The sequence below is a fragment of the Bactrocera tryoni genome, unplaced genomic scaffold, assembly GCF_016617805.1.
Source record: "Bactrocera tryoni isolate S06 unplaced genomic scaffold, CSIRO_BtryS06_freeze2 scaffold_119, whole genome shotgun sequence".
NCBI classification, from domain to species: domain Eukaryota; kingdom Metazoa; phylum Arthropoda; class Insecta; order Diptera; family Tephritidae; genus Bactrocera; species Bactrocera tryoni.
This window is the reverse complement of record NW_024395833.1, coordinates 7428-20713: the sequence shown is the minus strand read 5'-3', so window position 1 is coordinate 20713 and position 13286 is coordinate 7428. Positions and strand designations below refer to the sequence as shown.

Below are 13286 nucleotides of genomic sequence, written 5' to 3'. Positions count from 1 at the left end.
GGGGTTAAGGTTTGACAACTTTTTTTTCCATTTTTTTTATATTTTTTTTTCTGAACCATCAACATCTCAAGAATATTGTCTTAAAGTTTTAGGTCATTCGGAGAAAAACTAACGAAGTTACAGCAGGTTGAATAACGGTACCTCTAACTACCTGCGTGAGTGTACAAAACTTTGAATCGATTTTCCCAAATATGTCATTTTTAAAGTCGGTGACCAGCCTACAGAAAAAACTACTGCATCGATTGTTTTGAAATTTTGTACAAATATTCTACATATATATAGCTCTCGAATGACGTCGAGTTTTTCCAAAAATTTTAATTTCTAAGAAATTTACAATAACAAATAGGTCGATTTTTTCGCCCAAAATCGTCATTTTGGCTTGAAAATGGTACCAAAAATTGAAAAATTGAAAAATTAAAAAAAACTCGACGTCAATTGAAAGATAAACTCAAACTAAAGAAAGCATTTTAATTTTTTGGTTTCAGATGATCCAGTCATGCTGTAGGCTGGTCACCGCACAACAACTTTTTTTCAAAGTGCCTGCAGAGATCGACGATAAATCCGTTATTCCTCGCTATTTTTCGATAAAACTTTTTTTAAGTATCCTTCAAATGTTGTACTTTCATATAATAATAAGTAAAATAAACCTACTGCAATAATTTTTTCTAAAAAAATTCACGAAAAAAGGTCTTTTTCCGACGAAACAAACCTTAATGCTTACGCACTGGAAAAAAATCAAATGTTTCGACTAGCAAACTTTCCCAGATCGTTATTCGTAAATTTGTACATATATTTATCATGTTTTTAATGGGTTGGCGGGGTACTGTATATTAATTATATTTGTTTTCTTAGGTGTTGGTGTTTTCGAGTCGCGGCAACAGCGTCCAAATTCAATTGACCTCCGTAACATCTCCAATTCTGAACTATCAAGTGGTGATTATTATACCTCCCATGCACACACTACTACTTCTAATATTTCGGCCATGGTAACTAATGCTGTTAATCAAAAAACAGTCTCCCCGGGTGAAAATGAAAATTGTATTGTATCAATGCATTCAATGCAGCGCGCTGAACAAACCTTGCACGCGGAACATGTGTGTGATGATGAAATATTTAGCGAAAATCAAAACTTTTGTGAACAGTCTGGTTTTTTCATTACTGAGGGAATGGGCACATCAGGAATAACTTCACGGATGAAAACTCGGCCTTCTCAACCTCCACCAGCTCCACCATCAAACGGTAGCAGAAATGGGACGCCTGTATCTTCTAATGCTAATACCCCAACACGTATCCGGAATTTGCCGAATAACAGAGATATATTGCCACCACCACCACCAATCCCTGAAGGTGTTATTAATATAACCCCACCTAGAACACTCTCGGTTGGGAACGGAAATGCTTCAACAGGAATTTCTCTTCAATTGCCGAAGAACAAGTCAAGTATTTTATTGCACCTAGATAACAACAACTTCACTAATTCAAATCTGACTAATATGTCACGACCTCCTATTTATCAAGATTTGGCTTTATCACCACAGGCAGAACACCAGGTTAGTATGCTCAATCATGGTTAATTGATACATGAATATTTACATTAAAGGTTCTAATTCAATCTATCGATATTAATTGGTTTGCAGTCACCGACTAAACCTCGTACTGAGCAGTTGAGTTAGCGTTTTTCTCTGAGTTTATAGCTATTCATATAGCTCTCTTTTGGTGTTCTTTTTTTTTGCACTACGGTCTGCTTATTTAAGTAACGCGATTAATACTTATTTTAAGTGAGAAACATAATCCAGTACTTACATCAGTGTGTTATAACTTTTCCACTATGCCCCCGGCGGGCTTCCAGTTCGGGGACAACAGGTTTGCTGCGCTGGCCCAAGGTCCCCAACCAAAACGTAAAAAATCGTATCAAAAACTGCAAGATGCTTTTCCTGACTTACCGCCAATAAAAAGTGAAGATCCAAAGTATATTGTGATTAAATCCGACGAGAATTCTACACCCCTTTCGAAGGTTTCTTGTTTTCGTGTTTACAATGCCTTACTTACCGTGAGCAAAGATATAAACAAAATTAGTGAATTACGCGACGGCAGCCTATTACTGCTAGTGAAAAATAAGCAAGTAGCAGAAAAGTTTATAAAAACGAAATGTCTTTTCAACATTGGCGCTGTTAGCGCTAGCTGTCATCAGCATCCTAATTGTAACAAAGGCACCATTTATGCACCGTTTTTAAACGATGTGCCTGAAAGCGAAATAATAGAAGGACTCAGTTCTTATGAAGTCTCCGCGGTTTATAAGTTCACTCGCAAAGTTGAAGGTGTTATAAAGCCTACTGGTGTTATGCTAATATCATTCAACAGTTACTCCCTTCCAAACAAAATAAACATCGCATGGAGGATGACCTCTGTGCGACCATACGTGCCTAATTCAATGCGCTGCAGGTCATGCCAAAAATTGGGTCATACGCAAAAACATTGTAAGGGTTCCCCAACATGCGAAACTTGCAATTTCCCTTCTCCACACGATAATGACTGCATCCGAGTCATGTGTGCGAATTGTTCTGGCGAGCATCGTTCTTCGGACTACAAGTGTCCAAAGTATATGCAAACCAAAGAAATTTTAAAAATAAAGACACTAGAAAAGTGCAGTATGCACGAAGCCCTTAAAAAGTATAGAGAAAATACTTCCCTCCCTTCCTTCACTGCTAGCTTTTCACATGTGCTTCAGCCTACAAAAGAGAAATCCTCTGTATCCAACACACCAACAAAAATTTCAGCCATCAACAATTTCACAAAATCTAAAAATAATCATAGAATTGGCGACAATGACTTGCCTAGTACATCAAAACAAAACGCAGAGGTCACCTCTGCTCCCAACTCATCAACAAACTCTTTAACTAGAAAAAATCACTCATCAAACGCCAATAACAAACATATTTCCATCAACAAGCCTGCATCGATCAGTTCAGACTACAACAACGTCTCACATTCAGCTAAAAATATCAGCGACAACTGTACCCAACAAGCCTCTTTCTTAAATCCCAAACTTTTCAGTCCAACAACAGCCTCTCTCATTTCTAACTTAAACAACTCCTTAAACTCGCTTAATAAATATACTGACTTCAACAACACTACTACCAACATTACCGTGCAGTCTCATCCACCTAATCACGAAAATCTCTTTCCAACAACAAGCAATTCCAACGATAATCAATACTCTACTCAACATACTGAACAAATAGAAATTGACTCTAAATAAATACGCTTAGCCTTTACTCTCTTTTGAACTAGTACTCAATTGGTGACACTCAGCTTCAACTGACTGCTCATACGAGTTGATATTCTAGCTCTCTTCTGTTTCTCTTTTTCTGTTGTTTTTTTCCTACATAGATCTTATGATTCCATTATTGCAATGGAATTTAAACGGCTACACTAATAATTACAATGAGCTTCAATTATTAATACCCAGCTATTATACTCTTAAATGAAACTCACATCTCTTTCAACTTGTCGGCTTTTACTCCTAAGCAGTACATTGGCATGTTTCACAATCTTTCACATATTAGCACAGGTAAAAGAGGTATTGCGATTCTCATAAGAAGAGATATTCCACACAAAATTAATGCCATTCAATCCAACTTGCTGGCTATGTCGATCGAAATTATCTTAGTTAAAAAAATCACCATTATCTGCACCTATATTGCACCAGATGAACATTTTACCAGTACAGACATCCTGCAATTAATCAACCAAGCTTCTACTCCTTTAATTTTTGCTTGTGATTTTAATGCATGGAGTCCACTATGGGGCTCTCCAATAGCCAACAAGAGGGGCAAATGCATTGAAGACGCTTTACTTTCCTCTAACTTAATATGTTTGAATAACGGATCCGCGACACACTTTTCCACTCACTCCACTTTTTCCCATGTAGATCTTACAATGTGCACCGACACACTTGCCACAGAGTGCGAATGGAGTATACTCGATCACCTGCATGCAAGCGATCACTTCCCCATTGTACTAAAATTGCACCTAGGTTCAACAACTAAAAACCACAAAATAAATAAGGTATTCAAAACTGATTACGCTGATTGGGAGAAGTTTCAGACACATTGCGAGATAAATGGCAATAATACCCCAATATCTGACAACCCTAACCAAGAAAGTGCGAGGTTAACAAAAATTATCCGTTCAGCAGCGAATGTTAGCATTCCTCATACAAAGTCAACAGCTAGTTCAAAGAGTGTTCCTTGGTGGAATAAAGAAATCGCTGAATTGCGGGCAAAAAAACAGACAGCTTGGTATGAATACAAACGCGCTCGATCACTAGTCAACTTAATATCTTTCAGGAAAGCCAATGCTCTTTTCCGTCGTTCCGCGAAACAGGCCAAGCGTAAATGTTTTCAGGATTTCACAAGCAAAATAAATCCTTCGTCTAGTCCTAAGTTAATATGGAACGCTTTAAAAAAACTTTCTGGAGTGCCTAGAAATCTAACCATTCAATGCGTAAAGGGGCCAACAGGTTTGGTAACCAATCCATCCGATATTTCCGAGTTATTTGCAAACCACTATTCTGAAACAAGCTCAGATATTTCATTCAGCACACAGTTTCAAACCTCTAAAACCACCACACTGTCCGACACTTCCTACTCTGTCTCCCCTCTTTCTTTTTCTGCTAAACAAATAGAAACCAGCATTTCACTGTCTGAATTCGAGTTCGTTGCATCTACCGTTAAGGGTAAGTCCCCGGGGCAAGATAAAATTTCTTATCCAATTATCAGACATATGCCAAAAAGCCTCAAGCTCCGATTGGTAAAGCTTTATAACAAAATTTTCAATACTGGTGTCTACCCCCAATTTTGGAAAACGTCCTGTGTCATACCAATACTTAAACCACACAAATCCTCCGATGAACTTGTTAACTATAGACCGATTTCCCTTTTTCCGTGTATGGGAAAAATTTTGGAAAAGATCGTGGCTAACCGCTTGATGTGGTATGCTCAGCGAAACAAGTTCATATCACCGAATCAAGTCGCCTACAAAAAAGGTCAAGGCACGTTAGATGCTTTAATCCAACTAGACTACTTCATTACTAACGCTTTTGTCCAGCAAAACCACGTGTCCGTACTATCTCTGGACTTTCACAGAGCTTTCGACAAAATTGGAGCCCATATTATTATTCGACAACATAGAAAATGGAAAATAGGCCAGAATATGATACGTTTTATTACTAACTTTCTCACAAACAGAAAACTCAAAGTCAACGTAAGTGGTTTCTTTCTTCAACACTCCCGCTTTCTAATGGTACGCCGCAAGGCTCACCTCTTTCAGCCCTCCTTTTTATCATTGCTTTCGATGATATTAGTAGGATGATAAAAATTACAAAGGAGTTGAGCACCAGATCTATGCTGACGATGTCCTAATCTACACAAAAGTCTCTGACGTTAATTTAGCTCAATCCTTATTTACTAATATACTCGCCAGAATTGAGACTTGGTCACTGGAGTCTGGTGCTTCACTTTCCTTAGACAAAACACATATCCTTCATGTATGTAGGAAGCAAAATTGCAACGGTATTTCACTAACCCACAACCAAACTAACATCGAATGTAAACACAGCTGAAAATACTAGGATTAATTTTTGACTCTAATTATAATTTTAATGCTCACTGTAAATATGTCAGAACCTCGTTAATGTCACGATTAAATATTGTTAAATATCTCTCGTCTAAGCATTCATTTATTCATCCGAAAACACTACTCAATGTTGTCAGAGCTTTGCTAACTTCAAAAATAGATTATGGGCTCCCCATCTATGGCAATTGCTCCAAAAGCAGTATCAACCTTTTAAATGCACCTTACCATTGCGCAATACGGCGAAGTCTCCGGGCCTTTCCAACCTCGGCTATAAAAACGATAATGGCTGAATCTGGTTTACCAACTATTCAAAATAAAATTATAGATTCTTCGGTTCAAATTCTTGCGAAAACGGCTGAGAACACCAACCCATTACTTAATACAACTATCACGCATGCCACGAAAAAAAGAAAAATTCCAAGAATACAATCGGCTATTTCGAGATGCTTAAGTTTCGCTGCAGAAAATAATATTTTACGTAACGCAACACGCAAATTCACCACTCGACATCCTCCCTGTCTGATCAATGATAAAATAGTACAGAATAAGCTTATGTTTTTGTCCAAGCAAAACACACCAAACGAAGTCTTTCAACAAACCTTTGCTGAACTGGAATCTAATTACACAAATAATGGCTGGAAGTTATTGTTTACGGATGGTTCCAAGTCCACCGATTCCACTTCGTTAGCAGTTGTCGCTGCCACAGGAGAAATTATTTGCAATTGGCTTCTTCCCTCAACGGCCTCTGTATTTACCGCTGAAGGATCTACTATCCTTCATGCAGTTAATTACACAAAAAAGACTAAAGGAAAGTTCCTCATCTGTACAGACAGCAAATCGTGTATGTCTGCAATAACGTCTCCTTCCAATCGCAATCCCATAATAGAAGTTATCAGAGACGCGGTCATTGGTACCCCTCAGAAAATCCAAGTAATGTGGATCCCTGGCCATGCTGGTATTACAGGCAACCACTTTGCAGACCTCGCTGCGAAAAATGTAGCCAGGACTCCTGCCTTAACATACTACGTCTCATCCAAGCAAGACATTCTTAACCTTATTAAGCACAAAAGGCATCAAAAAAACGCAAGCGAATGGAAAACATTTAAACATCACTACGCGGTCATAAACCCAGCCAGAAATCGTATAATCTACTCGTCAGCAGTTCCAACTAGCGCAATGAAGACATATACTCGATTAAGGATTGGACACACTATCATAACACACGCCCACTTACTATCGGGTAAAAGCCCATCCATTTGTCCCCTTTGCGAGGACACCGCTACTATCAAACACTTACTCACACTCTGTCCGATGCTTCACCCAACAGTCCACAACTCTGGCAACATTGATCTCATAAAACTACTAAGTGAACCTTCAGAAAAAAACGTGATGATTGTATATAGATTCTTAAAAACCAACGATTTGTTAAAATATATTTAAGCAAATTACATCTTTACTAACCCTTAGCAATTAGAATTTTTCACCTAGTTATAATTACAAGACGGCTGAAGGCCTCGTAGCCAGTGCTGCGTTTATGTATTTATATAATAAAAAATGAATTATTATAAAATAAAATAAATAAATAAATAAATAAATAAATAAATATGCTCCAATATCCAGTAAAGCTCTTGCATTGTCATGAAACAATTTTTTAACCTTTAGACAAAATCTTTCAATTTAAATATGGTAATGCAAAACGTCTTCAAACTGTATAATACTACATTTGGAAACACTTTAATATGTGTTATTTCAAAGTACCATAATAAAAAGTTTTATCATTGAATTCAAGGCTTATATTATAAGAGTTTAACTTAGTACCATTAATAATAAACAAAAACTAAACACAGCCAAAAATAATTCGCTTAAACTAAAAATACTCTCGTTTTTTTTCGTTCTGTAAAGTTAAAATCTATACTAAGTTAAACTCTTATAATATAGGCCTTGAATTCTTTAATACAACTTTTATTATTGTATAAAATACTGCCTTGTAATAAACACTTTATTATTGATAGAATTGCTGTTTATTTATTTTTGACGCCCACAGTATCTACCAAACAATACTTAAGATTTTCTATTTCTTTGGTTTTCAAAGCATATATTTTTTTTGGAAGCAGCAAACTCAGTTGAAATCCATACATAAAAGCGCATCTTAAAATCTTCGCCGATTTATCCAACAGACGAATGTACACTGAGACCCTGAAGTATTATTCGCAAGTTCTCGCGTTTTATTTGTCTGCCGCAGATTCTTGGTTTTTCTTAGTCAACTTTCAGTTTTGCAGCCATTTTTTTCGTGAGTGTATAAATGGATCGAACATATTCCTCAGCTTCTTGTCTTCGATTTCGGATTATCTATCCTATTTGATGCTTATTGAGGAATCACGATGAGTGCATGAGTCAAAGATAGAAATAAAAAAATCCCAATTATAAATTCAAACTTGCACCTGGCTGCGATGAATATGGTTGCTTTCCCGCTGTTTCCTTATTTTTTCAGTTACTAATTTTTGTCAGAACTTTGACGATCAAATACAAAATTTGTGCGGCAAATTAGAAAGCTGCATCGTACCTTTGAACCCATCTTGTTTCACATAACTGGAAAAGTTGTTCGACAAGTATTTTTTTTAATGCGGTCGAACGCTTGGGAGGGATAAGTGTTTTTGAAAAATTTGTCCATCTCTTTTATGGTATTGCATACCATCTTCATTAATCTTATCTTACAAGATTTCGAAATATTGCTGTTTGTTTGTGGGAGTCACCGGGAGTTACTGCTGCATTTTTCGCTTTTTTTTCTTATTTCATTTACCGCTCAGGTAGCGCATCTGCCCCCCATTTCCCCGCACTGAATTCACCACTGGATATAGGCTTATACTTATATAAATTGTCAGGATGAAGTGACTGGTTGAAAACCGTCTGGGTGTCTGTCAGTCCGTCTATCTGTCCCTGCAAGCTGTAACTTGATTAAAAAATAAGATGTCTATATGAAACTTTGTACACATATTGCTTACCACCATAAGAAGTTCGGTATTGAAGATGGGCGTAATCTGATCGGCATAGGCCATTGGTAGAAACCCAATAAATAACCATAACTAATTGAGATACAAAGCTACAGTTTGGTTCAACGAATCGCATTAATGAGGGGCACATCTGGAATAAATTATTTAAACGTGGGCGTGGCCCTAATAGATTTAATAACTAGTACTTGTTTGAAGCTTCCCTAGGCTGAGCCAAGTAAGTTTTAACATTGTTCCGATACGCATTCCTATGATTATTTTATGAATATATCCAGCTAATTTGATGTTTCATCAATTGGTATTTAGTTTTTTTGAGCGATAGAATCAAAAATAGAACTGGTAAAAAGTTACAAGAAAAGCAACAAGTGGAATTATTAAGATGTTAACCGAAAATTCGTTCAACATACTGTGGCTATATCTAAAAAAAGTGGTAATGTTGAAATAGAAAAAAAACCTGGTCACAGTACATAGTCAGAATTCCTAACCTGGTGAAGATTGTTCGTAAGCGAATAAGGAAAAACTGTGCAATTTCTGGAAAGAAGCTGGCTAAGTACCTCAGCCGTAAAACCATCAGAAACATTATTAATAAAAAATTGAGAATGAAGGCTTATATGAAAAAAAAACGAATTCATGGTCTGACGGAAGGGCAAAAGCAAATGAGAAGAGGAATAAATAGTGGAATTGGGTTTACTAATGAGAAGTTTTTTGTGTTGCGGGCAAGCCATAACTCACAAAATGACCGCGTTTATGCTAACAATTTGTTTAAGGTTCCTGCTGATAAAAGCGCCATTGAAAGGTATCGAAACAGAACCTCTGTTATGGTTTGTGAAGCCATATATGCAAAAGGAAAACTTCCTCTCCTTTTCATTGACAAGGCGTAGAAATGAACGCAAAATGTAGGGTAATCTGGCCTGTTTTTTTTTGAAATTTTTTTTCATAGAAATTTTTTGATGACATCTGTCAGAGAAACGGCTGGGTGAATGAGATGCATTTTTTCACTGGCGCACACGATTTCTCATGTTTGGATCATCTGAAACACAAAAACCCAATTTATTTTTAAAAAGTACGTGAATGGTTATCGTCCCTATTAGAATCATGAAAAAATGTTGATAAATAAAAAAGAAATTAACGTTTTTTTCTTTAATTTTTCCGCATGTGTTTTTACATAAATTTTGTCATAACATTGTCAATAAATTATAAAAAATATAGGTACGATAACCAGGCGTTTTGTGAACATTAAAAAAAAATTTAAAAAAGATTACACTACTGACTTCTTAAGCGTCGTTTGCACTGAATTTGGGACGAAATTCGAGAAGAAAATGTGCGTGCCGTCTGTACAAGTACCCAAAACCGTCTGAAGCTTTTAAAAGAAATGAAGGCAAACGATTTGAATTAAAACATATAGTTAAACTAATAAATAAGACAAGTCAATGAAAATTATGAAAATTTGTGAAGTTGGGTGATAACTCCGGGATCTGCAAGGAGGCTTAATAGGAATTGGTATGAAAATTGCATAGTGGGCATGGCACCGTCCACCTTTAGGTGAAATCGCGTACTCCGGACCTGCTCGCATAATTTCAACCAAATTCGATAGGTAACAATGCAAAAACGGGCGACATCATACTACAACCACGCCTACTTCCCATATTTCACCATTTTAAATTCAATCTGATTCTTTCACTTCCATTATAAAAATCAAGCACCAATGAATATATCGGGATAAAACTTTGCACCAATCGTACTTTTAATGCATTCCATTTCAACGGGACTTCGTACTACAATCACGCCTTCTTCCCATCTTACACAGTTTTCAAATCAATCTGATTCTTTCACTTCCATTTTAAAAATCAAGCACCAATGAATATATCGGGATAAAACTTTGCACCAATAGTACTTTTAAGGCATTCCATTTAGAGTCTTAAATATTATCAAAATCGAACATAACTCTTGAAGCCCTCAGATAAAGAAAATGTGAACCCCCGTGAATATAAATGACTTTTTAATTTACTATATAGTAGTCGAAAAAGTTTATTCGTATTTTGTCAATAAATGACGTTGCAGTCGTATATTGCCAGTGCTACCAATCACATTGTGTCGTACCATATATTGTTGGAAATGTGATAATTTTAGCTTAATTTAACCAAAAACAAATAAAATAAATGTTGAAATTTTTGTATAAAAAGAAGAATGCCGCGTGTGAAGTTTACGGAGACGGTGCTGTATCAGTTTGTGTAGCACAACAATGGTTCGCTCGCTTCCGTTCTGGAAATTTCGATGTGAAAGATGCAAAAGTTCATTATAAATATAAAAAAACTATTTGAAGTTTGAATAGAAAAAACGACTTTTTCGATTACCCAATATATCACTAGCATAATTGAAATTCGAATACAATCATTCCTGATAGTGCTACGTCTGTTTGTCGTTATTTCAATAGACTTGGGCTACACCTACATACCTTTGTATGTACATTATTTTTATACTCTCGCAACAATGTTGCTAAGGAGAGTATTATAGTTTTGTTCACATAACGGTTGTTTGTAAGTCCTAAAACTAAAAGAGTCAGATATAGGGTTATATATACCAAAGTGATCAGTGTGACGAGTAGAGTCGAAATCCGGATGTCTGTCTGTCCGTCCGTCTGTCCGTCCGTGCAAGCTGTAACTTGAGTAAAAATTGAGATATCATGATACACGTATTCCTTGGCTCCATAAGAAGGTTAAGTTCGAAGATGGGCAAAATCGGCCCACTGCCACGCCCACAAAATGGCGGAAACCGAAAACCTATAAAGTGTCATAACTAAGCCATAAATAAAAATATTAAAGTGAAATTTGGCACAAAGGATCGCATTAGGGAGGGGCATATTTGGACGCAGTTTTTTTGGAAAAGTGGGCGTGGCCCCGCCCCCTACTAAGTTTTTTGTACATATCTCAGAAACTACTATAGCTATGTAAACCAAACTCTACAGAGTCGTTTTCTTCAGGCATTTCTATATACAGTTCAAAAATGGAAGAAATCGGATAATAACCACGCCCACCTCCCATACAAAGGTTATGTTGAAAATCACTAAAAGTCCGTTAACCGACTAACAAAAAACGTCAGAAACACTAAATTTTACGGAAGAAATGGCAGAAGGAAGCTGCACCCAAGCATTTTTTTTTAATTGAAAATGGGCGTGGCGTCGCCCACTTATAGACCAAAAACCATACCTCAGGAATTACTATACCGATTTCAATGAAATTCGGTATATAATATTTTCTTAACATCCTGATGACACGTACGAAATATGGGTGAAATCGGTTCACAACCACGCCTTCTTCCAATATAACGCTACGAATTCCATCTGATGCCTTCTCTGTATAATATATGTATACATTAGGAACCAATGATGATAGCGGAATAAAACTTTACAAAAATACGGTATTTGAAAAATATATAAATGACGTATAATGAAATCTCGATTATCACTTTATCATGCGAGAGTATAAAATGTTCGGTGACACCCGAACTTAGCCCTTCCTTACTTGTTGATAATTTTTTTGAGCAGCAATCTAAGGTATTTTAGTAGTTTTTTTTGGAAATTCTGTATGTGAATTCATATGTATTTGTTTCCACACCTGTCAAAACGTATTAAATATTATTATTCATTATAATTTTATATAGTAAAGTTTCCCATTGTTAATATACTATGTGTATTTTCCAGCATTCTAAACAAAAGTTGGCTAATGTTGCACCGCCGCCACCTCCACCGCCACCACCACTATCACAAAGTGAATATATATCTCAAGGCTCTATAGTTGACTTAACTTCTACTATAAATGGGGCCATTATTAAAAGAATTTCTGAAGAAACAATTGACAAAAAAAAGCACTTGCCCCCATCATATGATTCCCGGACAGACCTTATGAAAGCGATTCGGGATGGTAAAATGCATATATCTTTAGGTATTTCTTATTATTAATTGATATTTTTGGTTTAGGCATTACTCTTAGAAAAGTTGAGAAGTGTGAGCAAAAGGAAATCGAAAGGAACACGGCCTTACATGATGTAGCTTCTATTTTGGCTAGACGGGTTGCCATTGAACTTTCCGAATCGGAGGAATCAGATTCTGATGATGATAGTGAAGGATGGATGGAATCAACTGAAAACTCAGCATAATTTTTATATTACATTTATTCGTGTAATTAGAATATCACAAAGACAATTAAATTTGCGAGTAAGCTATGTGCTCCATTCAGTAATTATTCGTATATGTAATTTTTATTTTAAAACATTTTCGTTAAATTATACGTCATAAATTATATCTATGGAAAAATCTTTTAATAAAGTTTCAATTTCGTAAATATTATCACGCCTTTAAACTACGTAAGTATATTTTATTAAAATTAGAGGTAGGCATAATAATATCGGTGTATATGTTGCAAGTTGTTATAATGTCACGTGCCCAAAAAGTACTTAAGTTGTTATGTCCGGTTTCACAGTCCATACTTAAGTTGTGTTGCAGACTGAGTAGTCGTTTGCATTTCACAGTCAATGCTTAATTTCTATAAAATTTTATTATGATATATGGCAACGTTATGAGCAACATATGTTTTACAAATGTCATCCATTCAAATATGTTTGAAATATTTAAATTATAACAGA

At 36.0% G+C, this 13286-nt stretch overlaps 1 protein-coding gene across 2 annotated transcripts in view; it reads left to right on the top strand.

Annotated features, from left to right (window-relative positions):
* The window catches only part of LOC120779970 (wiskott-Aldrich syndrome protein family member 3), a 100533-nt gene extending 87584 nt beyond the window's left edge, over positions 1-12949 (top strand). The window contains exons 2-4 of one of the 2 annotated variants that reach the window (XM_040112270.1): positions 853-1550; positions 12346-12565; positions 12622-12949. In XM_040112270.1, the coding sequence (XP_039968204.1) occupies positions 853-1550; positions 12346-12565; positions 12622-12800 (1097 nt within the window). In that variant the 3' untranslated portion in view covers positions 12801-12949. The remainder of the gene's footprint in view (positions 1-852; positions 1551-12345; positions 12566-12621) is intronic. The other variant, XM_040112269.1, reaches the window with a different exon arrangement.
* The last annotated feature ends 337 nt before the right edge of the window (positions 12950-13286 follow it).